Here is a 24,751-nt window from a genome sequence, read left to right as displayed (position 1 = left end):
ATGGGATTTCTGAAGAGATAGTCTGGCTGTGGGGACAAAGGAGGTATAGGTGAGCCTAAGGGCCTAAGTCTGTTCTCACCCCCATCTTGAAGGGATAGGGGAGGGCAGTGAGGAGGAACCCCAACTGAGAAAGGTGTGTTTATTTAAAGAAAGGACTCCTGGAGTCTCAGAGTGACACAGGAGAGCACAAACCCACTGGAAAGCCAGAGACCGCCAAATTGATGGCAGTCACCTAACAGCCCAACTGCAGGGTGCCGTGGTTCTGGGACAAAACACTGGGGTTGTGTTCTGACTCCATCACCTGTTGGCCATTTGGCAAGTTAGTTAATTTCTCTGAGTCTTAGTTTTCTTATCTCTAAAATGGGAATAATAATAGTACTTCCTTCACAGGATTATTATAGAGATTAGCTAGGTGAATATAGAGCATAACACAGTGATGGGCTTTGAAGTAATTGCTATTATTATTATTTCCAGGGACAGATGTAATAAAAGAGGAAGAGAATCAGGATGTAGGCCAGAGGACGGAAGGACGGGCCCTCCTTGCAGCCCAGAGTCTCCCTGACAGCTGCTGCCCACACTGAGGCCCAAAGCCCCAGGCGGAAGGGTGCAAGGGACTGGGTCAGAGACTGGGGAGCAGTGGTATGGTAGGAGCAGGGGTTCCCAGAAAGCCTCCGCGGACAGCTTTGCCTTACCTCTGCCTGGCAGTGTCTGGTACCTGCTGTCGGGGCCCACTAGTCCCAGGGAGGGCTGGGCCATGTCCCCACTGAAAGTCGCCAGCTCGGGCTCACTAACGTATGACCGAAGCTCCACCTGCGGGCAGAGTCTGAGGCTGTCGTACCTGCCCAGTGTCCCGCCACCTTCCCTCCCTCGCGCAGCAGGGCCGCCCGGGCTCGCTCTCCGCTCACCCGTGAGTCCCCATTCACACACTGCCCTTGCTCCCGGTCTCGCTTCCTCTCGTCTGACTGCCGTTTAAGACCTCTCACTGAGGTGTGCCGGATGATGGTGGCCTCTTTCGGGAGAGGTGGTACGGCCGGGGGCTGGTCCTCTGGACTGTAGAGCTCCGGGAGTGGGGGCCTGGGAGGCGCCTCATCTTCCTGCTCAGAAAAAGAACTAGAATCAGTGCCCAGCAAGAGGCAGCTAGAGGGAAGATGCCTAGTGGCACCACCACAGGGGTGGCCCAAAAGGCCAGAGCAGGCCACCTCAGGCCTGCAGAGCACGACCACTTCAGCCCAGTGATGCCAGCATTTCCCCTGGATGAGCTGTGAGGAAGGGGGATGCCTCTGCTCTAATCCTATTCTTCTCTTCAATTCACTCACTTTCCGTTTTGCGTTACCTATACGAAACCCAGAACTCCACTCTCCTGTGTCCAAGGTTGTACTCCCCTCCTTGAAGTGTCCCATGGCGGGGAGCGGGCCGGTAAGTCTACTTGGTCCTATCTCTACGACAGCAGCACCCCTAGCCCTCCACACCACCTGGAGGACAAACATCTACCCCACTCCTAAGTTCTCAGACTGAGCTGGCTCACTGTCCCTGCATGGTCTCTGGATCCTTCAACAGGTTGGGATCTGAGCAAGGACAGTCTACATCCCCTGCCCTTTCTATCAGAAATGTGCGTGGTTACAAAATATTTCCTCCTTCCTGACTCAGGGACTGGATAAGCAGTCAGTGCGGGTGACTCACTGCCTTCCTGGCAGCCCACTCCCTGGGTGGTGATGAATGTAACTATTTTCCTTGAAACTGACTCCTCGCCCCCTAATAAATGCTCTCTGAGGGCTGTGGTTTCTGCACAGACCGACAGCCTGGCCCCTGACTGCCATGAACACCCACTCCTGGAACCAGGGACCATTGGCACCCCTTCCTAACCACCCTCCTTCCTTAGTTTCTCTTTGTTTTTCAGAATTTTGGAGAGGTCAGGAAAGGATGCTGAAGCTTGCTCTATGGAGGTTTATCAGCATTCTAGCAAAATGACACAATTCACTACTGTTTGAAAGCTAAGCCTCCTGTCCCAGATACCCACAGGCTCTCTGAGCATCAGCGGTTTCCAACTCTGACAAGGTCTTGGAATCACCAATTTCTAAAAAGCTCCCCAGAAAGATAAACACAAAACATTGACGCAAACACAAAACTGCCTTTGACTGAAGGGAATAGAATGTCTGGGGATGGAGGGTGGGAAGAGACATTTTATTATATACTTTTCTGTATCTTTTGATTTTGTACCCTTTGAGAATATTATCTAATAGAAAAGTGACAGGGGTGTCTGGGTGGCTCAGTCTGTTAAGCATCTGCCTTTGGCTCAGGTCATGATCCCAGAGTCCTGGCAGGGAGTCTGCTTCTCCCTTTACCCTCCCCCCACACACACTTGTCCTCTCTCTCACTGGCACTGTTTCTCTCTCTCAAATACATAAATAAAAACCTTTTTTAAAAAGTAACATTAAATTCAAGAGAATAAGCCAAATAAAAATGAAAGAACTATAGCTACACGCAACAACGTGGACAAATCTCACATACATAACGTTGAAGACAAGATGCAAGATACAAAAGAATACAGTACCACATACAGGCACAACTCAAGTGTTTAGACATAGGTAGGCAAAATTAAAAAAAAAAAAAGGCAAAGAAATTATCCAAAAAGTCAAGATAGTGATAATGGTTACTTCAGGCAGAAAAGGACTCATGGGCCTGAGGTGTCTAGTTGCTGACAAAGTTGTTTCTTGGTTTAGGTGTTGGTATAAATGGGTGGTCTCTTTATTATTTGTTAAATTATATATTCATGTTTAATATCAATCTCAGGATATCACTATGTCACAAGTACAAATATAAAACAAACAATAATAACAAATGGTAAACCTGGTGAACAAAGGGAAAGAAGATGCCCCCCACCCGGTGACTCTGATGCTCAGCCAAGTTGAAAAGCCCTGCCTGTGGGCCACAGAGGACTCAACTGTGAAGAGCCTCTGTGACCATCTATTCTAAGTTGCTTGTTGTGCACGAGGGGAAACTGAGGAAGCCCAGAGAAGGGATGAGATTTGACCAAGGGTCCAGTGAGACAAGAAATGGAATCCAGGCCATCCAGCTCCTAAGCTACCATCTTTTCCCTCTGCTCCTCATCCCTGCTAGCAGGCATCCTGCCTTAAGTCAGAGGCTGTGTGCCCTAGCCATTCCTGCTGTATTTCCCACCTCCTGTTTGGTGGCTGGTACCCTACTGCCTCTTAGATATAAAATTGGGAAGGAGACCTCAATGTGAAGAAATTCACGATGACTCAGTCCCAGCACCTGTCTTCCAGCTATGGGCCCTGGGCTATGGCTGGAAGCAGGTGGACAGCGAGATCCAGGGTATGGGAACTTGTATGTTTTGGCCAGCACTGGATACCAACCTTGTCAGACGTCCTAGGCATACCCTGTCCCCAGACAAAGCTCCTCTAAGCCTCTGCTGGCAAAACCTGAAGGTCCTCGTTCCAAGGTCCCCTCCACTACAGCTTCCTTGTCACTTGGACCAGATCCCTCGTATTCTCCAGCCAAGGCTGGCCTGGTGCTGGAGACGTGAGCCATCCACAGTACCTGTCCACATTTTCTATCTCTTTAAAGTTTCCTGTGCTCCCAGACTCTGTCAAAAGCTTGGCCCTTCTCTCTGATAGGCAAGCCAAGGTGCTGGCTCAGGCAAGCATATGGGCCACAGACTCGATCTGAGGAGCTGGGCAAAACATCCAATTAGATGGTGGATGACACAAAGAACAGGACGTGTGGATTGGACCCACTAATATGGAGACCTTAAGCAAATGTTAACACTTTTGAGCCTCAGTTCTCTTAGGTGTGGGATAGGATACAGACCTTCCTGTCTAAACTCCATGAGGTCATTGTGAAGATCAACTGTATCCTATAACCCAGCAGAGTGCTCAACTGCCGGTGAAGACAAAGATACTCTTTTGCTGAGAGGACTCCATCACCCACAGGCTTGTGTAACTGCAGGTTTGCATGGAGTCCTGCATGGGGCAGCCACCTGTCTCTGCATGATGCAGATCACAAACCATCCTACTTAGCACAGTAACTTCTTCCTGCTGGGCCTCAGTTTTTCCAACTGCAAAATGGGAAGACTGGGCTAGACCCTCTCTTGGGGCTCTTCCAGTTCTGGGAGTCTAAAGTACAACAGTTGGCTCTACCACTCCTTAACATTTCATAGCTCAGGACTCTGGCTGGTTCTGTCTCCCCGGGTTTCTCCAAAAGCTTCTCTTCCAAAAGAAGCTGACCTGCGGACACAGAGAGACAATCATCTCCCAGAGAGAAGACAACAGCACTGAGCTCCTGGTCATCTATACTTACGACTTTGGGCTTTGTCTTGGTTGGTGACTGAAGAGGGGATGTCACTTTCCTCAGCTGGGGTGGATGAGGTCGGTACGGCACATAGGTTTGCAGCTGGGGGAAGAGTCGAACCTCCAGAGGGGTCCGCACAGGACTGGTGGGAGGGCTGGGCTGTGGGGGTGGCTTGCTCTCAGGAGTCGAGAGTGAAGGCACAGGCGGGTGAGGAAATAAAGGCACCGTTTTTCTCTCTAAGGGTCATGGACAGAAACAAAGGATGGGATGGAACAAAGACTCTCTTCCCTGGAGGACAAAGGGAGTGACTTACACCATAAAGACCTGACCTTCCCAAGGGCCAGCCCATATACATGGGTGCTGGCCTCCAACTCCCTGCACCCAGGAAGGTGGCCCACTCACCTGGATTTTTGACTGATTCTACCAGGATTCTAAAGTTCTCTTTATTTGCACTCAGGCCTGCAATGACATCTTCAATCCTCCAGAGATCCTTCTGTATCTGCGATTTCTCCTGAGAAAGATAAGATGGTGGTTCATTCACTTCTTAGCACCTACCAGAAGTTTCTCATTAGGACTTATGCTGTCATTTCAGACATAGCTCCTCACCCTGGGGGGCAGCAACCCCATTGGAAACCCCACCAGGCCTAGAGCCAAGCCTGTCTTGGAGCTTCATAGGGAAGCACACATATACAAGATCCTCAAGATCCAGGGGGAAAAATTCAGAGGAGTTTTCCGAGTCGCCTTGGCTAGCTCCCCCTAATTTAAAAATAGACTGCCTTAAATGCTATATGCTTCCACTTTTAAAGTATCTAGAGCAATCAAAGTCAGAGACAGAGGAGTAGTTACCAGAGGCCAGGATGGAGAGGGGAATGAGGACTGTTGTTTAATGCGTAGAGTCACAGTTTTGCAAGATGAAGAGAGTTCTGCAAATTGGCTGCACAATGTGAATGTACTTTACTCAACTATAAGCTAAAAATGGCTAAGGTCATAAACTTTACGTTATGCATATTTTATCATAATTTTTTTAAAAATACTTTTTTAGGCAATCAGGGCAAAAGGGAAGAGAAGGCAAAGACTAGAGGTTACGCTATCTCCAGAATATAAAGAACATCTTTTAAAAGACAAAGCTGAATCCTGGGACTTGAGGTTCATTTGAGAGCATAATGGGCAGTGAACGTTTGGCAATAAAAAGCAATAAAGTATTGATACGTGTTACAATGCAGATCGATCTTGAAAATGTTTATGCCACATGAATAAAGCTACACAAAGGCCACATTTTATATGATTTCACTTACACAAAATGTCCAGAATAGGTAAATCCATAGAGACACAAAGCAGAATAGCAGTTGGCTGGAGCAGGGCTGGGGAGCTGGGGATGTGGATGGGAAGTGACTGTTAACAGACAGAGGGTTTTCTTTTCAGGACGAAATGTTATAAAATTGATTGTGGTGATAGCTGCACAGCTCTATTCTAAAAACCACTGAATTGTAAACCTTAAAAAGGTGAATTTTATGGTATCTGAATTATGTGATAAAACTGTTATTTAAAAAAAAAAAAAAAGTACAATGGGAAAAGAACCAGGCTACATGAGCATATGCACACTCCGACAAGTCACAAACGAAATCAGATGGGGAGAGGTCCTAGAAAGAGGTGAGCAGGTTTTATCATGTTTAAGGGACTGTGGGCATTTTACTGTGTATAGTTGACACACAATGTTCCATTAGTTTCAGGTGTACAACCTATTGATTTGACTTCTCTAAACCTTACACCATGCTCACCACAAGGTAGCTACCACCTGTCACGATACGACGCATTTACAATATTATTGCCTACATTCCTTATGCTGTGCCTTTTATTCCCACAATTCATTCATTCCATAACTGGAAGCCTGTACCTCCCCCTCTCCTTCACCTGTTTGTGCATCGCCCCCAACTCCCTTCCTTCTGGCAACTATCAGTTTGTTCTCTGTGTTATGGGTCTGATTCTGCTTTTTATTAGTCTTTTGTTTTTTAGATTCCACATGACTGCAATCATGTGGTATTTGTCTTAGTCTGACTTATTTCACTTACCATAATACCCTCTAGGTCCATCCATGTTGTTGCAAATGGCATGAGCTGATCTTTTTTAGAACTGTGTAACATTCCATTGTGGTGTATAATACACCTTCTTGAGAAAGTTGTCTATCCATGGACATTAAGATTGCTTCCATATCTTGGCTATTATAAATAATGTTGCAATAAACATAGGGTGCATATATCTTTCCAAATTAGTGTTTTTATTTCCTTTGCCTAAATACGCAGTACAGGAATTGTTGGAATAGTCATATGGTATTACTTATTTTTTGAGGAACCTCCATGCTGTTTTCCAGAGTGGCTGCATCAATTTACATTCTCACCCACAGTACATGAGGGTTCCTTTTTCTCCACATCCTCATTAACATTTATTTCTTGTCCTTTTTATTTTAGCCATTCTGACAGGTATGAGGTGATCTCATTGTGGTTTTAATTTGCATTGCCCTGACGGTTAGTGATGTTGACCATTTTTTCATGTGTCTGTTGCCATCTGTATATCTTCTTTGGAAAAATATCTATTAAGATCCTCTGCCCATTTTTAAATGTCTTTTGTTCCCTGGGGAGAGGGGGGGTTTGTTTATTTTGTTTTGGTGTTGACTTGTGTAAGTCCTATTTTGGATATTAACCTATGGGCACCTTTTATTTTATTTTTTTATAATAAATTTTTTATTGGTGTTCAATTTACCAACATACAGAATAACACGCAGTGCTCATCCTGTCAAGTGCCCCCCTCAGTGCCCGTCACCCATTCACCCCCACCCCCGTCCTCCTCTTCCACCACCCCTAGTTCATTTCCCAGAGTTAGGAGTCTTTATGTTCTGTCTCCCTTTCTGATATTCCCCACACATTTCTTCTCCCTTCCCTTATATTCCCTTTCACTATTATTTATATTCCCCAAATGAATGAGAACATATCTATGGGCACCTTTTAATAGAGTTGTTTAAACATCAAATATTCTTTTATTTTTTAAATTGTCATGGAGAACTCAGCTTTGATCACTCCCAATGGACTTAAACACAAAGGCTTCACACCCTATCTCCTCTCAAGGCACCCAAGTACTCTCGAGTAGAAGAATTCTTGTATGTGTGATACCTACGGACTTGCCTGATCCTGCAAGTAGACTACATAATATACCCTCGGTATATCCCCACAGGCCTGGGTACCCAGCAGGTTCTCAGTACATGTATGGTGAGTGCAAAAAGGACCAATAACATAAAATTCCCTGATCAAATGCTGTCCAACAGCTGTGATAACAGATGTCCGAAGCCTCCCTCCTAAGGGAGCTCACATTCTCGTACTCTCTCCACCCTTCCAACAGCAAAACACATCATCAGAGCCAATACCCAAGGAACAGGCTTGATGCTCAGCTTCACACCAAAGCACGAGTGTTCCAAAACAGACACGGCACTGAACCCAGAGAAAGAGAGAGGGAGGGGGAGAGAGAGAGAGAGCATGCGAGCTAACAGGATTATCTCAGGAGGGGAGGCCCCTGAGCAGAGTGCTGGGAACAGGTAAAGAAGGAGCATTGGATTAAAATCAACTCTCTCCCCTCTCCTCCAGCAATCTACCTGGTACTGTTACCTGCCAGTTCACTGTCCTGCCCCCATTTTGCCTTTCTGTCACGCCCATATGTAAGAGAAGAGAAGAGCAAGGACAAGCAAAAGCCAGTGAACATCTAAGGTTCTCCAAGGACAATGGAATTTCAGAACTTAATGACAAAGTGAAGGAAGCTTTTGGGGAGCAGGAGGTGCTGGATCCTCACACCATGCTGGGCAGAGAGGCTCCTATGTACTGCATTCAGCAAACGCCTAAACTTACTGTCAGGCACCACATACAGCAGGGCCACATACAGGCAGCCTCATCTGTCACTGCCTCCCACAGTTACCTCAATGTCCTTTTATCCTTTTGCTTCCCTGTGCAGGTAGTCATAAGGATCTTTATAAAGAAAAGCCTGTGAATTTTCTCACAGCCAGACCTGGGTAAAGGGAGGCACGTTTCCAAGCCCTGTTCCTGAGAATTTATATATGGGGCTGCACGCATATCTCCACTGTTAATGATTTATTCAGGACTCCAACAGCTTGCCTGGCCTAGAATTACACCAAAGAAGTTAGCACAAAGCCTATTCAAAGAAGCGCCAGGTGCACTTTCCAGATCAGGGAGTCAGGGAAAGCATGAGCAATGCCATGCTCGCACCAGGTGAGGTGGAAATCACGTTGCAGGGGCTAGGCTTCAAACTAGCCTTGCTCCTCATAACTTAAATGGTTAAGTTCTTCAGGGAGTCTTTGATGAGACTTGTACATTGTACCCATTTGTTTTCTGGAGCAGAAAAAGGGATTCTGGGACTGCTGTATGTTAAATCACCATGAAATAAGGCATAATAGAAACACAATGGCAATGATCATATAAAAAGATGTTTAACCTACTTGTAATTAAATAAATGCAAAGTGAAACAAGATGCCCTTTTTCAGCCAGCAGTTTGGCAAAAACCAAAAAGACTGACAATATCAAATACTGAAGAGGATGTGGATAAACAAGTTCAACACCCTCATTCACTGAGGGTGGGAGGGCAAATGTGTGCAGCCTTTTCAAGGGTGACTGGGCAGCCTCCAGCAACATTGAAGATTTACACTCATTTCAGTCTAGCAAGTCCACCCTAGGAGTCTATCTTAGCCAAGTGCTTATAAACGAGCTTGAAAAGGCAGTTACATAAATGCTCATTGTGGTACCATTTATAAAAGCAAAACACTACAAATAACTTAAATGCCCATCAGAAAAGACTGGCTAAAGTACTATGAAATACTGTGCATGAAATACTATTCAGCAGCTAAGAACTAATTTCTTTTACTTTACACAGCTTTCTGAGATGATGGAAATCTTCTATAATCTGTACTGTCCAATCAGCAGCCACACGTGGCTACTGAGCAATTGAAATGATCCTGGTGTGACTGAGGAATATATTTTTAATTTTAGTTAATTTCAATTAATTTATGTTTACATTTGAATAGCCACTGTATCAGGCAACATAAACTTGGAGGGATCTTTTCCAGAAAGATTTCCGCAACATAAAGTTGTCACAAAAAAGCAAGTTACCAAACAATGTGTAAGTATGATTCCTCTTTAAGTAAACCCAACTCCTGCCCCCAAATAAATTATATGATTCTATGGATGGGTATATGATTAAAAACACACAAAAATGGTGTAGAAGGCAAAATCACACACTGATTACATATGGGGCAGGTGACAGGACTAGGGCAGAGAAGGAAGAGAGGCAGAGGAGTTTTTATTTCATTTTTTGCTTTTCCTTCTTACTGCTTGGCCTTTTCAGAGAGATGCATTCATGTGTTATTTTTATAGTTATAGAAAAACAATAAATAAAAAGCTTAAAAAAAAGAAAAAAATCACTGCTAAAATTAAAGAAGATCCAAGAAGATGAGTAATAATGGGATAGAACAGTTTAAGAAACTAGTAATTAGAAATAATGATTTGAAGGACACTGTCAACAAAATTCACCTGATATTTTCAAGGCACTATGCCAAGTGCTGGGGTACCAAAAAACAAAAATAAGAAAATGTTAGCTTGGATACATGAAAATTATAGGGGGGAAAAAAAAACAATAGCAGCAGAAGACAGACAACTTCTGGGGGAACCAGCAGGTCAGCCCTGAGCCACAGGCAAGCAAGAGTCTTTTCCACATGGCTTTGGACAAGGCTTTCTGGGAATCAGCTCCCAATGGTGAGACAGCAGGATTTTTTCCCAGGTCAAATACCTAATCCCTCCCCTGAATTCCTTTGCTCTCTGGGCAGGCTGACATTCAGATCACTATATTCATGAAATCACTTGAAGGAAGAGCCTTGGCTAGAACTAGTTCATAGATTAGCAAGCTTAGTACCAAAATTAGCCTAGCATGATGCCTCATGTACAAGAAGTCTCTCAATTAATGCTTACTGATTTCACATAAATCGAATTCATGTCAGGACTCTGACAGAGGAGCTATGGTAGTGCTGAAGCTGGGTTCATAAAAAGGTTATTTTCCATGTTTAAAATATTTGAGGGTGGGGCAGAAACCTAATCAGGCACCACAATGGGGAAACACTGGACAATTGGAAGACCCAACTGGGGAGAACAAAAGCTATCACTGGGCAGTGGCCAAAAAAAAAAAAAAATTTAAAAAAAAAAAAAAAAGAAAGAAAGAAAGAAATGCAATGACCGCCCAGAGCCCAGAGGTATTGAGATGCACCTAGATTCACACTACCTCCTCCGTGAAGGACTAATAACATCTAACTAACTTCAGGAACCAAAGGCAGGCAGGCAGAACGGAGGCAGGGCTTCCTGCTGCTAAGTGAGTAGCGCCAAGATGGGGCAGAGAATTACAGAAACATAGCTCATTCTCAAGTCTCTGTAAGGTTCTCAGGTTGGTATTTCTTTCCTCTCAGGGCTGTTTGCTCCAAATGATTCATAGTAAAACCGTCACAAAAACACCAAGAACTTGTCTTCCAGAGGAGAGAGGTAGGGGGTGCTAAGGTGAGTTTTCTCATCACAGCCTGCCAGGGGGAAGGGATCCCCAAGGGAGAGCTTGGGGGGCAAGCAGGCTGAATCCCAGTGGAAGAAAAAAAGGCCACTTCACAGGGCTCACAGCCCCACAGGTGAAGGCTCTCAGAAGGAACAGAGATCAGAAGGGATGAAGAGCCCATGGGTCACCTGGAAAAAAAAGGCTCTTCTATGTTGCTCCTGCAGAGTCTGCTTCAGCTGCTCCACATCACTCTCCAGCTTCAGGTATTCGTTCCAGGCATTTTCCATCTCCTGTTGGCCAAGGAAATGCTCCTGAGTCTTAGTTATCCCCTGTCCCCCAGATAGCCCCTTGAGCACCTCTTCGCCTGACCATTGCTACCCCAGCCAGGGCAGGAGGGAAGGGGAGCCCAGCAGGTCTCAGCCAGGCATGGCAGGAGAGAGACAGGGCTTGTCTTCTCATTCCTGCTCTGACCCTGGCCACCTAAACTGTCTGTCCCCTCTCCCACCGTTGGAGATGCTTTGGTTCCCAGCCCTGGAAGAAAGGGCCTGCACCACATCAGATGGATAAATTTAAAAAGTAGAAATTCTGACATCTGGGAATTAACTGCACACAGATCAGGAGAAGAGCCTGTTCTGAGAAATCTAGTCCCTTGGGTGCCCCTGTAGCCATACAGGAGTCACTGATGGAAAACATCCTGAGGTACCAGCAGAGACAGACGTGTCACTCCCAAACAAGGTGAACTACTCTCAGGAGGCAGCCTAGAGAAGTTCTGCTACTCCAAGACTCATGTCCCAGGGTCACCAACTCAACTGCAGCTTGTGAAACAGGAGAAGCAGCCCCCTGCCCAGCCCATCTTGGGGGAGGGGGGAGGGGAGGGGAGTGTCTTCCACCCTCCACACCCTCTACACACAGTGGACTCTCTGGAGATCTCTGCCCGGATGTGGACAAGGTCCTCCTGCAGCAACCTCTGCTGGTGAGCAATCTTCTCCAGGTGTTGGGGCTGGTCTCGGTACTGCTCCATCTGTCTGTGCAATACCTCCAGCACAGACTCCAGCTGGTCCTACACGGAGCAAGGGTCAAAGAACAAGAGGATAGCAGGACAGTCCCCGGAGGCCTCCCCATCCCATGCCAGGATACAAACAAACCTGCTGGATCTAACTGAGGCTGAAGGGCCCACTGCCCACTGAGTGGCCTCCTGGGACAAGACACCTAACAGCTCTGTGCCTCAGTTTCTTCATTTGTGAAGTGGGCATAAGGTCACCCACTCTTTATGGGATAAACTGAGGATACATCAAAGAGTAGATGGAAAATTCTCTTAAGTTTTCTTGGTGAAAAGGGCATGTTATGAATCTTTACCATCACAAATATAGTGCTTTACTGAAGTTCAAAAAAGAAAAAAAAAAATCACACTAAGGATCCAAGAAACCAAACATTGGCAGCTCCTGGCCTATTCCTCCCCTCCCATCCAGGCTTGCTTCCTCCATAGCCCAGATCCTGGGAGGAAATGAGCTTTAGGAAATGACAGCCTCTGTCCTGTTAGCAACATGGCTACATTCTCCAAGGCAGCACTCCTCCATGCAGTTCTCAGGGGCTTGGGGTCACCACGTTTCAGCCAGCAGAGTCCTCCTCTCCCGGGCTGACTTCACGGGGCCCCCAGGAGAGATAAGCCAGAGCATAATTCAAGTGGAGGAGGGGTAGGTGGCACTTGGAATAAGCAGAGCTGAAGTCTCCCCATAAGATTTCCTCCAGGTTTAGATACAAATGCCCCTGGAAGCGAACACATTGTTCTGAATAAACTAACACCTGTTCTGGATAAATGAATACCTGTGACATGAGAATTCAATCTATATCTGAGGAAAGACAGCATGACAAAACCCCCCTACACCCAGCCCAAGATTATGCAAAACCGGTGCATACTTTGTTCTCCTTGAGGGCTCGGATCTTGTCTTCCAAGTCCTGGAGGATCCGGTCTTGTTCACAGAAGATGCTCAGTTTGACCTGTGAGCAAGAACAGGTTGGAAAGAGCCTGGGATGATGAGAAAAGGGCATGATCTTGAAGACTGATCAGAAAGTCTTTGGCTACAGAACCACCGAGCCCTGCCTGAAGCTGCCCGCCTCCAATCTGGGGGGAAGCAGGCAGCCGGGGGTGGTGGGGCGGGGCGGGGGGGTGGTCAGCCTGTTGCCCTGCTCACTCACATCAATGTCACTCTCCGCAATCTTCACTGGTTTCAGACTTCGATCCTTGACAAGGTCCCGGCCCGTCATCTGGGAGGCGAACAATTTAAATGAGATTAACCATGAGGTTCAGGATTAGATCTTGAGAAGGAGAGTTAGCCCCACAATGGAAGAGTGTGAAGGTCTTGGTGGGTAGGGTCATGGCATGAAAGGAGCAAAAACTCAGGCAAAACCTGATTTTTATGCCTACTTCATTTTACGGAAAAACCAAGACCTTTTGGTGATCCAAGAAGCACTTGTAAATTTCTCAAATTTAAAGAAAAAGTAGACGTTCAAATTATAGTGTCATTAACTATGGAAGCTTAAATTTTCCCCAAACAAGTTCAGTATGAACCCTGGAAGATTTAAAAGACATAGTTTTGCTACTGAACCTGGGGTCATATCCAAGTTACAGAAGTCTGTAACACCCGACCCAGGGCAGGCAGGTGGAGGAGGAGGAACCAGCAAGTCCCTGGAGCATCACCAAGCCTCAGTTAAAGGAAGCCTCTGAGGCTCTTACCTCCCCACAAGCCTCTGAGCCTTTCTACCCTACACCATTTGGGAAGAGAATCAGGTCAAGGGATGAAGGAACCTGGATAAATCCTGGTTGCAGTTTTCCATTGATCTCTGAATAACTGAGGCTAGGTCATATTTGTATAAGTCACAAGTTACTCAATCCTCTCAGGGAAGGAAATCTCTCAGGGAAGGAAGCCAAAAAGCAGTAGACAAAAATCACCCAAACTTATGGGTCAGCAGGCATTCACAACATTGTCCATCCTTCCCTTGATCACATGTGGGCACGAGGCTGGCATCTCCTACTGACCCCTACAAAGCTAAACCCAATCCTTTAGCCCATGTTTTCACTTCTCCTAATCTCCTTCTTGCCAAAAGCTGTGTGGGGCAGAGGTGGAGGGACTGTTCCAGAGATGCACCCCCCCACAGCCAAGCCATGGTTGGAGAGGGCCAGGTCGAGCATGTCCCATGCAGGGAAGGCCATCTTGCTAAGTTCCATTTTACAGATGTGACCAGGGAAACAGAGGGTGGAACCCATCATGACCGAGATATACCATGCAGAGGGTCCCAGTGTGGATGGACAGACAGCTGCTGGAAAGATAGCCCTCACTTTCTCCCTATTCCATCTAAAAGCTCCAGTAAGTTTGTTTGAATAAGCAGCAGAAATATATTGGCAAACATTCCTCTCAGAACTCAAGCTACTCATGTGCGCAACTATCCTGCTTTCCTCCTTCCCTATCATCAGCAGCAAACGTGAAGGTCAAGGTCAAGGAACGATGCCCTCTCCATGCCTTGGGCTGAGGATGGAGTCTAGCTGCAGACACACACCCCCACCCATTCCCAAGCTCCACAGTAGAGGGCAGGGACCACTGTCTTCTTTATCTTGGTAAAGCCAGCCCTGAACATAAAGCCTGGCACACTGGAAGGCACTTAGCAAATGCTTATTGCACTGTAGGTAGGTCAAAGGGGAAGCACGTGTGGGTCAATGATGTAGAATTCCTGGAAAAAGTAGAACTCCAGCCAAATTCTGCTCTTCAGACTGGCAAATTATGTGTACATACACATACACAGAGTCACAGAACACATGGACTACTGCCACAATCCACAGACAAACTGTTGGCTCCTGCAAGGACAGAGGAGTGGAAAGGTGGGAGGGGTGGAATTAATCCTGGTGAACCACCAACAGCTGGACCTCGCAGGCAGGACTTGGGCCTTTAAACTCAGGGGAACCCAGCAGGTAAAGGTAAGAAGGTCACTCTGTGTCACAGTCCTTCATCAGAGCAGAGGACACGGAGCTTGTCTGCTCTCCAAGGGGCTGACCCTTGGCTCACTTCCTAAGAAGAAATCATTTTCAAATTGAGATATGCTGTGGGAATTTTTCCTCCTAGCAAAACTCTTCCCCTTATTTCACTGGAGCTTTTAATAGATGCTATCTTTTTGATACTGAAATAGCAAGGCAGAGAATCTAATTGAGCAATGCCTCATTTATCCAGCACCATCAGGAAAGGAATGACGTATTCCACACAAAAAGGGCATTTTGAGAAAGCCGAACCTTTGAAACTGTTTGACGGGAAGGTTTCTAAAAGTAAGTCCTACGCTGCTTTCATAGAACTGCAAATAAGTTCAACCTTTCAGGGATGAATCAGAGTCATTATAAACTGATATTCCATATCAGTAATATGGAATTTCTTAGAAGTTAGTGTTTTAGGACTACTTGCCCTTTGATTAAATGCTCCTAAGTCTCTGTGCTTTCATTTTGGCACATAATGTTTCTCCCTCAGAATATTAGTACACCCTCTTTTTCTAAGAAGTAACTCTCCCTTGTCTCACTTTACTTATTTGACACAGAAAGAGGGAGACAGTGAGTACATAAGCAGAGGGAACATTAGAGGGAGAATCAGGCTCCCCACTGATCAGGGAGCCCAATGTGGGGCTCAATCCCAGGACCCTGGGATCATGACCTGATCCGAAGGCAGTTGCTCAACTAACTGAGCCACCCAAGGGCCCTCTCTCTTGTCCCCTTTTAATGGCTGCATTTAAGGTGCTGTGAGTTAGGAATTCAGATGGCTGAGTCTGTTAGGACTAGAGACTCCACAGAGGTGACACCTGCTGCTTTTCCCTAACTCCCTCCCTCCAACTGGGTCCCCTGCCCTTCAGGGAAGATCCTCCCACACCTTGTGTCTCCCAGTACACATCAGATGATACGCTGTCTCCTCCTCAGTCATCAGTAACTCTGATTAGGGGTGACTGTGGGGACTGTGACATATTTTCTCTGTATCCTTAAAGTCAGGGCCCAGCATACTGAGGATATTTGGGAAATGTTTGTTTAGTGAACCTGTGAATGTAACAAAATAGAGTGAGTTGGGCCTACTCCTATACATAACAGACACAGGCTTCAGAGCATGGGCTTCATGAAAGTGTTTACCCAGCTCAGAGGCCCCTTAAACTTCTGAATTTACCTTTGCTCCAGAGAGTCAAGGCTACTACAGAGTATCCACAAGTAGTTTATTACATCTAATTTTCCTTTTAAAACTTTGCTTTGTGATAGCAATGTTTAGATCCATTTAAAATGTCACTATGGGTCTCAGGCATCTCTGTCATCAAAACAAAACAAAAAAATTAAAGTCATTGGGCATCCTCCCATTTGAAAGAGTATGTGCCCCAGAAAGGAACTGAAGGTCACGCACGTATTTCACCTCCCCTCCACCACATCCCAACACACCTTCTCTCAGGACTCAGGATGACTGGACATAGCACTTGCTTCCTATCCTGCAGCCTCTCGGAAAGCTATAAAAGCTGGCCACATTTCAGGGGCTACTTCAGCATCAGTCAAAGGGGGTATCTGGGAGAGTCCATTTTGTTCTAGTCCCACCCTTGACTGTTTTCAAATATCAACGCTCCACCCCAGAGAAAAGCCACCCTGATCCCAGGGCCATGGTGAAATCTCAGGGTACTCCAGCTGTTCCAAGGTGACCAGGAACTGCGTCCCTTCCCGGGGAACTCACGCTTGACTACACAGACCACACTGGTCACGGTCGACGTCAGTCCTCACCATGGAGGCAGATGAGAGAGAATGGGAACACAACACAAGCTGGTGGCAAGCCAGGCACGCTCTCCCCACCCCCGTGGCAGCACAAAAGATGGAGGCACAGAACACCGCAGATGAAAGGTTCAGCCTGGTGCACCGGCCAAAATGAGGAGGGGAGTTTCAACGGGAGAAAAAAAAATAAACCAAAATGACTTGCAGGAAGCCTGGGGGCGGTCAGGAGAGCCCCTGGGTAAGCAAGAGATGAGGTCGGCACTGAGCCAGAAGCAATGGAATGGCCCCGCTCGGAGACACAGATCAGATCATCTTACGCTTCTCCTGGGCCGACAGCCCCGTGCTGACTTCTTCAGCACTTTGTAAAGCACGTTGATCAAAGGTTCATTATTTTTTATCTGTTCCAAACAAAAAGCAAATATAACAAAACGTAACAGGTGAGACATCAAAAGACACTTGAAGGAGCCAGAATTTGGGGGAACTGGCCAGGGGAAACCTTAAGGAGGATGTGCGCTAGGCAATCAAAAGATCACCTCTCAGTCTGGTTGTGCTGCTTCCCGGCTGCTGGCCTGTCCACACTTCCATTCCCTCACCTATAAAGTAGAGGACAAGAAGCTCTGCCTGAAGGATCTTTGTGCAGGCCAGTTTATGTGAGAAGGCCATTATCAGTGCCTGCTTCCTTCTGGTTTCTCCTGCAGAAGGCAAGAGGGGACTTTGCTTCTTTCTTTGTCCTCTTTTACCTTACAATGTAAGACTCTGAATCACTAGGATGGTGCCATGCATCAGTCTCATCCCTGCCCCATGTTTTCCACCTTCAGTCCCCTAGACCCTTGCCTTCACAACTATGTTCATCTAAATAATGATATCTTACCAGTGATCCCAAATGCTTGCAGCTCCTTTGAGGGAACACTGTCCCTACCCACTAAAACAGTGGATCTCAATCCTGGCTGAACAATGGACTCACTTAGGTGGGGAAGGGGAAGGGAAGGAAGGGAAAGGAAAGGGAAAGGAAAGGAAAGGGAAAGAAAGAAGGAAGGAAGGAAAGAAAGATAGATGATAGATAGATAGATGATGCCTGAGTCCTACTCTAAGAGACTTGGATATAACCAGTTTGGGGTAGAGCCTGAGCATCCAGATCCTTAAAAGCACCCCTGGATGATACTGATGTGCAGCCAAGACTGGGAACCGCTACTACTATCAAGAAGCGGTTCTCAAACTTCAGCATGCTTCAGAATCACCTGGAGGACTTGTTAATACAGCTAGTTAATATAGCTTGAAAATGTGAGTTTAAATTGTGAGGGCTCATTTATATGCAGATTTTTTACAATAAATGCAGTAGGTCTTATAAATTTTCTCTTTACTATGATTTTCTTATATTTTCTTTTCTCTAGCTTACTTTATTATAAGAATATAGTATGTAATACATATAACATCTATACTATGTGTTGATTGATTTAGTTATCAGTAAAGCTTCCTGTCAACAAGAGGCTACTAATAGTCAAGTTCTGGGGAGTCAAGTTATTTCTGGATTTACAACAATGCAAGAAGTTCGTGCCTCTAACCCATACACTGGTCAAGGGTCAACCGTATACAGATTTGCTGGGCAGATCTGGGGTGGGACCCAAGGCATTGCATTTCTAACAAATTCCCAAATATTGCTGATGCTGTTGGTCTGGGATATTTTGAGAACCACTGCTTTGAAACAATGATTCTCAACTCTGGCCATACATTAGAAACACCTAGAGAGTTTTCCTTTTTTTTTTTTTTTTAAGATTTATTTGAGAGAGAGAGAGAAAGAATACACATACAAGTGGGGATAAGGGATAGACGGAGAGGGAAAGACTCTCAAGCAGACTCCGTGCTGAGCACGCAAGCCAATGTAGGGATTGATCCCACAACCCATGAGATCATGACCTAAGCAAAATCAAGAGCCAGATGTTCAACTGACTGATCCACTCAGATGTCCCTGTTTGTTTTTAAAGAATAATACCTGACTATTACCAATTAGATCAGAGTCTCTAAGGGGTAGGATCAAAGCACTGATACTCATTTTAAAAGCTCCCCTGGTTGTCCTAGTTCATGACCAGGGTTAATAATCTCTGCTCCAGGGGCACCTGGGTGGCTCAGTGGTTGAGCGACTGCCTTTGGCTCAAAGCGTGATCCTGGGGTCCTGGGATCGAGTCCCCACATCGGGCTCCTTGCAGGGAGCCTGCTTCTCCCTCTGCCTCTGCCTCTCTGTGTGTCTCTCATGAATAAATAAATAAAATCTTTAAAAAACAATAATACTCCCTGCTCCAGAACAACAGATCTCAAACTTCTTTGTGCACAAGAATCATCCCAGAGCTTGATTTAAAAATAAAACAAACAAAAAACCCCTGCAGAATTCTGGGCAACATTCCCAGAGGTTCTAATTCAACAGAACCCCCGGGTTCTGTACTTCAAAAAAAAAAAAAAAATCAGTTCCCAAGTGATCTTGAAATAGGTGGTGTCCCAGACCACAACCTAAGAAACTTTGTTCTAAAGGCTAAGTTTGGAAACAGACCCTGAACAGAGTAGCCCTGATCTCAGGTTCAGTCAGGAAGAGGCTAGAGGCCAAGCAACCAGAGTCACTGATGACACATCCCTCAGTCAGGAACAACAGCCTCTGTGGGGTTAACTGCAACCTCTTCTACCCCTAAAGGCACCACCTGAGCAGCAGCAGACACCCTCTCCTCCACCTCCCCTTCCCAGCTGTGCTTCACAGATGCATAAAAGCAATCTAGGCTGTTAACAACAGTGACCCCAACACCCGCTTCTTCAGACCTAGCCAGAGTATATCGTTCTGAAGAGCAGAACTATGACACCAGAAACACAATTCAGTGAATACAACTTTATGGTGGGCAAAGTACATGGTATATGGAAGAAAGAAGGCAGGTGTAAAGTTAGACACTAGATTTATGTATTTTTTAAAGATTTTATTTATTTATTCATGAGAGACAGAGAGAGAGAGAGAGAGGCAGAGGGAGAGGCAGGCTCCATGCAGGGAGCCCGACGTGGGACTCGATCCCGGGTCTCCAGGATCACAACCCGGGCTGAAAGCGGCACTAAACCACTGAGCCACCCGAGATGCCCTAGACACTGGGTTTAAATTCCAGACCTATTACAGTGGAAGTGACCTCTCTTGATATTTGGATTCTTAGGATGGTAGGGATAGTAATTCCTATTGCTTGAAGCTGCTGAGAAGATCAAGTGCAATAATGAACAACATGTGCCCAAACATTGCCAGGCAGGAACAGATGCTTAATCAAGGTGGAGTCCTTTCTACCCTGGCACCACCAAGTAAATATTTTCCAAAAAGAGCATTAATATAGAGTGTCTTCTAAAAGAGTGGAATACGCCTTTGTTTGAGCACTTGGCGGCACAACACAAATACTCATTTTTGGGGAGAAAAAGCTTTACAACATGTGGGGAGGCAAACACCACCAACTGATTCTGGAAGCTGAGCATCAGCTGATTGGTGGTGGGGGGGAGGGCGGTTGGATCCTTAAATCTGTGGCCTTTGAAGCAGGGACATGGGGGAGCCTAGGCCAACCAAGTGGGGATAGGGAAGCTATTTTTTCCCCAGAAAAATCTTCCCTCTTTCCTCTCCACCTGGGCCCACCTCGCCCCCAAGAACCCAGAGGAACTTTTCATGAGCAGCTGGTCATGGTGAGGCTATGTCACTGCTACTCCACACCCAGGCTGGGCTTCAAGGCCCATTCAACTGTATCCACAGAGGCCCTCATCTCAGGGACCCCAGCTGAGCTCAGCATCAGCTCATTTTGTTGAGCATGTTGCAATCTCAAGAGCCAATGGGCCTCAGGGTTTTCCTGATATAGTCACACACACACCCCCCTTGCTCCACAGTGTCATCTAGCTTCACTTGCACCCTGAGATGGGGGGTACCCCACAACCTGAGCAAGTCCTTTTAGAAACCCCTCTACTTGTAGCTGCTACCCATTTTTTTACATTGCAGTATAGCTGACGCATGCTATGCATTTGTCTTCATTCCCCCTTGCAGCCACAGAAGATACATGGCAACATTTCAGAGCTTTGCAGACTATCTATATGTCTCTTGAATTACCCAGAGCTCTCTCCACCACTCTGCAGTGCAGCTGTGCTAACTGCTGCTGAGTTTTCTTGTTTCTGCCCAGCATGCTTTCCCATCAGGGAACCCCCCTCCCTCACTCCACAGGGAGTCTGGGTTTGCAAGTGGCCACCCATGGGGATCCTAGGCTGGGCTGGAAGGGAACCTGGGTGTGCAGGTGGCCACCTTCTCTGCCACGTGGAGGCAGTCCACACACCAGGGAAACTAGAACAGTGATGAAATGGCCTGAGCCCCTGAGATGTAGCCTTTAGCTAAAAGAAGCAGTATATTCCCTCTTTGGCTTATTAACAGGTTGATTTGGGTTTCAGATACCTGCAAACAAAAGCATCCTGCCTAATACATCCTCAGCGATGGATCTATAGGCCCTCAACACCTCTGCTTTGCTTCCAGGCCTTTCCTCATCTGGGTCCTAAAGTGAGACACCATCTGGGAACCCTATACCCCAGCTGGGCTTGAGCAGAGCAGGTTCACTGCCTCCCTGATGTGGGCACCCTGTACCTTGAAGAGAGGCCAAGGTGGTGCCAATCTTTCTGTCAGCCACACCAGACAGACAACTCACACACAGCACAAACCCCAGCATCTCCCTGCTACTAGTGTAGTTCATTTGGGGGAAAAGTTCTCTGAGGGGAGCTTAGCAACTGGAATAACAAAGACTGGGGAAACTCTGGTATCACCACATCTGTTTTCTATATGAGTGACAACTTCCAGAAAGTCACCAGTGAATGTTCTGGGTGCAGACAGCTTCTAGCTAGTGAAACACCCCAAGGATGCACCTTGCCTCTATCACATTAAACACACTTCCTGGGATAATGGCTCCAGTTCAGCTCCACCAAAAACTGAAATGCCTTTGGGTCTACAGTAGCAGAAACACCATTTTAAGAAAGGCTGGGAGGCAAGGTGACTCAAGAACACGTTTCAGAGTCAGAGATATACCTAAATATTAATTCCCCAGTAACCACATACAAGCCTTTTACTTCTCTGAACCTTAGTCAGTGAAAAAAAAAGATACCAGCACTTTCCTTTCAGGGCTACTGTGAAAGTTACATAATTTAGCAAAACACAGTAACCATCACACATTATACCCTCCATTGCTATTAAGCTCCTATCGGAAGTCAGGACATCCAAGGACTCCTGGCTCTGCTATCCTATGCCTCAGTTTCTCTCTTCAAATCCCTTTTAACTCAATTTCTATGATCCTGAAAAAAACGGACCTGAACAGAATCTTCCCTCCAGGACCAGCTGTGAGTGTCTGCTATCCTACAAAAACAAGAATCAGAAGACAGAGGTTTCCTAGTACTCCAGCTCAGGCTCTTTAAGGTCTCTCTTGTATCATGCACCAAGCGCTCTGAGGACTGTTTCAAGGTACACCCATGCTGATGGGGAGCCAAACAAACCTCTCTTACCAGCCTAGGTACATTGTGAATATTCCATAAATACTTCTGGTTGATTGCACGGCCCTGAAAGGGGGTGAGAAGAATAAAGAGGTGGCATGGTGACTGGCTACTGGGGAGGCCAGGGGATGGAGATGAGGTGGTAACATAGGGCAGGTGAAGGTGGGTGGATCTCTCTCTACGTCAGTTGAGGGGTGGGCATGGTGGAAGGACCCTGCCCAGGATCAGGGCACAGCGGGATAGGCTGGGCTGCACATTTTGCATCCTGAGGCAGTGCTACCATACTTACAATACTCACTCATGTTCTGTGTGATCTGATTGCCACATAAGCTAGGAAATGTCCTGGTTTTAAGAGAACCATCCTTGTTTTGCTCATGTCAGAAAGTCAAGTCTGACTTTTGTTCACTGTACTCCTCCTTCCTAAAGAAGTTTCTGTGGGGTCCGCCTCCTCCAGCCCTAGTCACACCAACCTCACCCTGGCTCTCCTTGGCTCTCACTGTTCTCTTTCCTTTAATTTCAACCAACTCAGACCCTCTGTCTCTTCAAGGCTCCACATACATGCCACTTCCTCCAGAAGGCTTCCCAGCATTACAGCCCATGGTGATCTTCACTATCTCCACTCTGAGCACTAAGCCACACAGATCTTTGTAAGCTCATTGTAAACAAGTCTATGTTATCTTGGGAGATTTTCTTTTTCTAATAAAGGATATTTGGGAGTTTCTCAGGGCCAGAGAATCTCAATTTTCTCTTCCATGTCCCTTAGGCTTCTCCAGAGTTGGTTACACAGCAAGTGCTCATCAGATACGGAAGTTAACTAGTTGGCTCCTAATCAAAGGCTCTGATCTTGTCTCAGTGTGTGGAGGGCCCCCATCTGCTGCTGCAGGGCCTAATGTTAACCCTCTTGCTTCTACAAGGCTGGATGACAATCCTCATGTTAAAAATACCTCAAGCCAGGTACGCAGGGGTACTGAGGGAGGCACGTCCCGTGGCAATCGCCTGGGTGTCCTCCCACAGGCCCTCCCACTCTTCCACATCCACAGTTAATTAAAGGTCACATTCCTTCAGTCTATTTCATGGTTTAGGCATCAGAAGTGTTTTTCACAGTGGGAGCTTTCAGAGAGCTGTGGTAAGGAAACAATAGCAGTTCTTTCACACAGAATGCCTCTCACACTTCTCCACCAGCTTTCTCAACTCTCTGTGCTCTGAAGGCTGATTTCAAGCCTGAAGCTTTATCACCTACAGAGAGGAGCCCAATGCTCACCTCCTAAATGCAGATGGGAGACAATCCATATGGGAGACTCCCATATGGGAGACCATGGTGGGCCTACAGAACTCCAGTTGGAACCTGCTCCCCCAGCAACAAAACCAAAAATCCACCAAAATACTCGTAGCTGGAAACGCACATCAGTAGCACCCTATGAGCCAAACCTAACCCCACCGTCAGCTCTGAGGAAGGAACTAGTTACTATTTGGAAGGGCCTTTGGGTCCCAACCAAAAACAGGAAGAGATGAGGATCCCATGCCTCCATTCCATAAGCCAGAAATCTTACAGCAGAACTCACAAGGAACTGAGCCCTGAGTTAGAGGCAGTAAGAGACAAAACTCTTCTGATATAGACAGGACATGTCTTCATTTGGGATCCAGATTTGTTAAGACCTGTGCAGCCTTTGGCTTTGGGCTTGGCTCCAATGAGGCCGACATGTTCAGAAAGATGTGTGTCCAAGGGAGGCAAGACCCCTGACATCCCTCACCTTTAGGTCCAGGTACTCCAGGTCTTTCTTCAGCTGGAGGTAGGTATCGTCAGCCTTCAAATGAAGCACAGAGAGAAAAAAGCCAGTTATGAACACCAAGGGTTTCCAAAATTTGGGGCTCCGTGTGTGAATCATCGACACTGCACAGCTTTGGGTTCAAGGAACCACAGCAGGCTAACACATCTGGGGCCACAGAGGAAGCGCCAATGTGTCAGTGTAGCTTAGAGCCTTCTTTCTGCATGGCGGATCTTGCAGGTCACTGTGGGGAAAGCCAGCTAGTCCCCAGTTGGCTGCAGGGACAGTTTGGTGGGGAGGAGGGAGACAGCACACATACCACCACAGGGCTAGGGCAGCAGCGCAGCTGAGCTGAGGCCAGTGGTGAGCTCCTGAGACAGAACTAGAGGGGTCTGGCTGGAAGAGGGCACACAACACCTGAGCTAGGCATCTGTCAATCACCAATGCTCCGATCCTTGTTGTCAAAACTTTGCACTGGCCCACTTCATATGCATGAAGCAAAATGACCCTCTGATTAGTGTGGCTAAATGCCTTGAAGGGGCAGGGAGATGACATGGGGACCCAGGTAGGTCCTGACACAACCTTTGGTTCTAGGATGCTCAGCACCAGCAGTTACTGGAAGTTTCAGCTCCCTTCACTCAGCATGGAGCCATGTCAGGAGCTGGCTGAGGTCGTTTCAATGTCGGACCTGTCTGCCTGCACAGTCTCTGACAGTCTACTGAGTCCTTCAGTGTAATTACCAGAAACAGTTGAGAATAAGCAAATGACTCTTTTATTTTCTAGGACCTGTGTTTCCCATGTAACAGTCCAC

At 46.6% G+C, this 24,751-nt stretch overlaps 1 protein-coding gene across 43 annotated transcripts in view; it reads right to left on the bottom strand.

Moving 5' to 3' along the window:
* PLEKHA7 (pleckstrin homology domain containing A7) overlaps positions 1 to 24,751 on the bottom strand; it is a 218,193-nt gene that overhangs the window by 13,661 nt on the left and 179,781 nt on the right. For 26 of the 43 annotated variants that reach the window (XR_011995086.1, XM_072725488.1, XM_072725494.1 and 23 more), the window contains 9 exons: positions 23,926 to 23,979; positions 13,087 to 13,155; positions 12,808 to 12,888; positions 11,801 to 11,950; positions 11,079 to 11,180; positions 4,711 to 4,819; positions 4,318 to 4,544; positions 906 to 1,094; positions 693 to 810 (listed from right to left, as the gene is read on the bottom strand). Coding sequence is in view for 41 of the 43 variants with exons in the window: in XM_072725488.1 (XP_072581589.1) it covers positions 693 to 810; positions 906 to 1,094; positions 4,318 to 4,544; positions 4,711 to 4,819; positions 11,079 to 11,180; positions 11,801 to 11,950; positions 12,808 to 12,888; positions 13,087 to 13,155; positions 23,926 to 23,979 (1,099 nt within the window). In the remaining 2 variants the exon portion in view is untranslated. Of the gene's footprint in view, positions 1 to 692; positions 811 to 905; positions 1,095 to 4,317; positions 4,545 to 4,710; positions 4,820 to 11,078; positions 11,181 to 11,800; positions 11,951 to 12,807; positions 12,889 to 13,086; positions 13,156 to 16,974; positions 17,056 to 23,925; positions 23,980 to 24,751 lie in introns of all 43 variants that reach the window. The other 17 variants (XR_011995085.1, XM_072725486.1, XM_072725485.1 and 14 more) reach the window with 1 other exon arrangement.

Source organism: Vulpes vulpes, chromosome 11 (assembly GCF_048418805.1).
Source record: "Vulpes vulpes isolate BD-2025 chromosome 11, VulVul3, whole genome shotgun sequence".
Lineage (NCBI taxonomy): Eukaryota > Metazoa > Chordata > Mammalia > Carnivora > Canidae > Vulpes > Vulpes vulpes.
The sequence above is the reverse complement of the archived record's forward strand: the minus strand, read 5'-3'. Positions and strand labels throughout refer to the sequence as shown.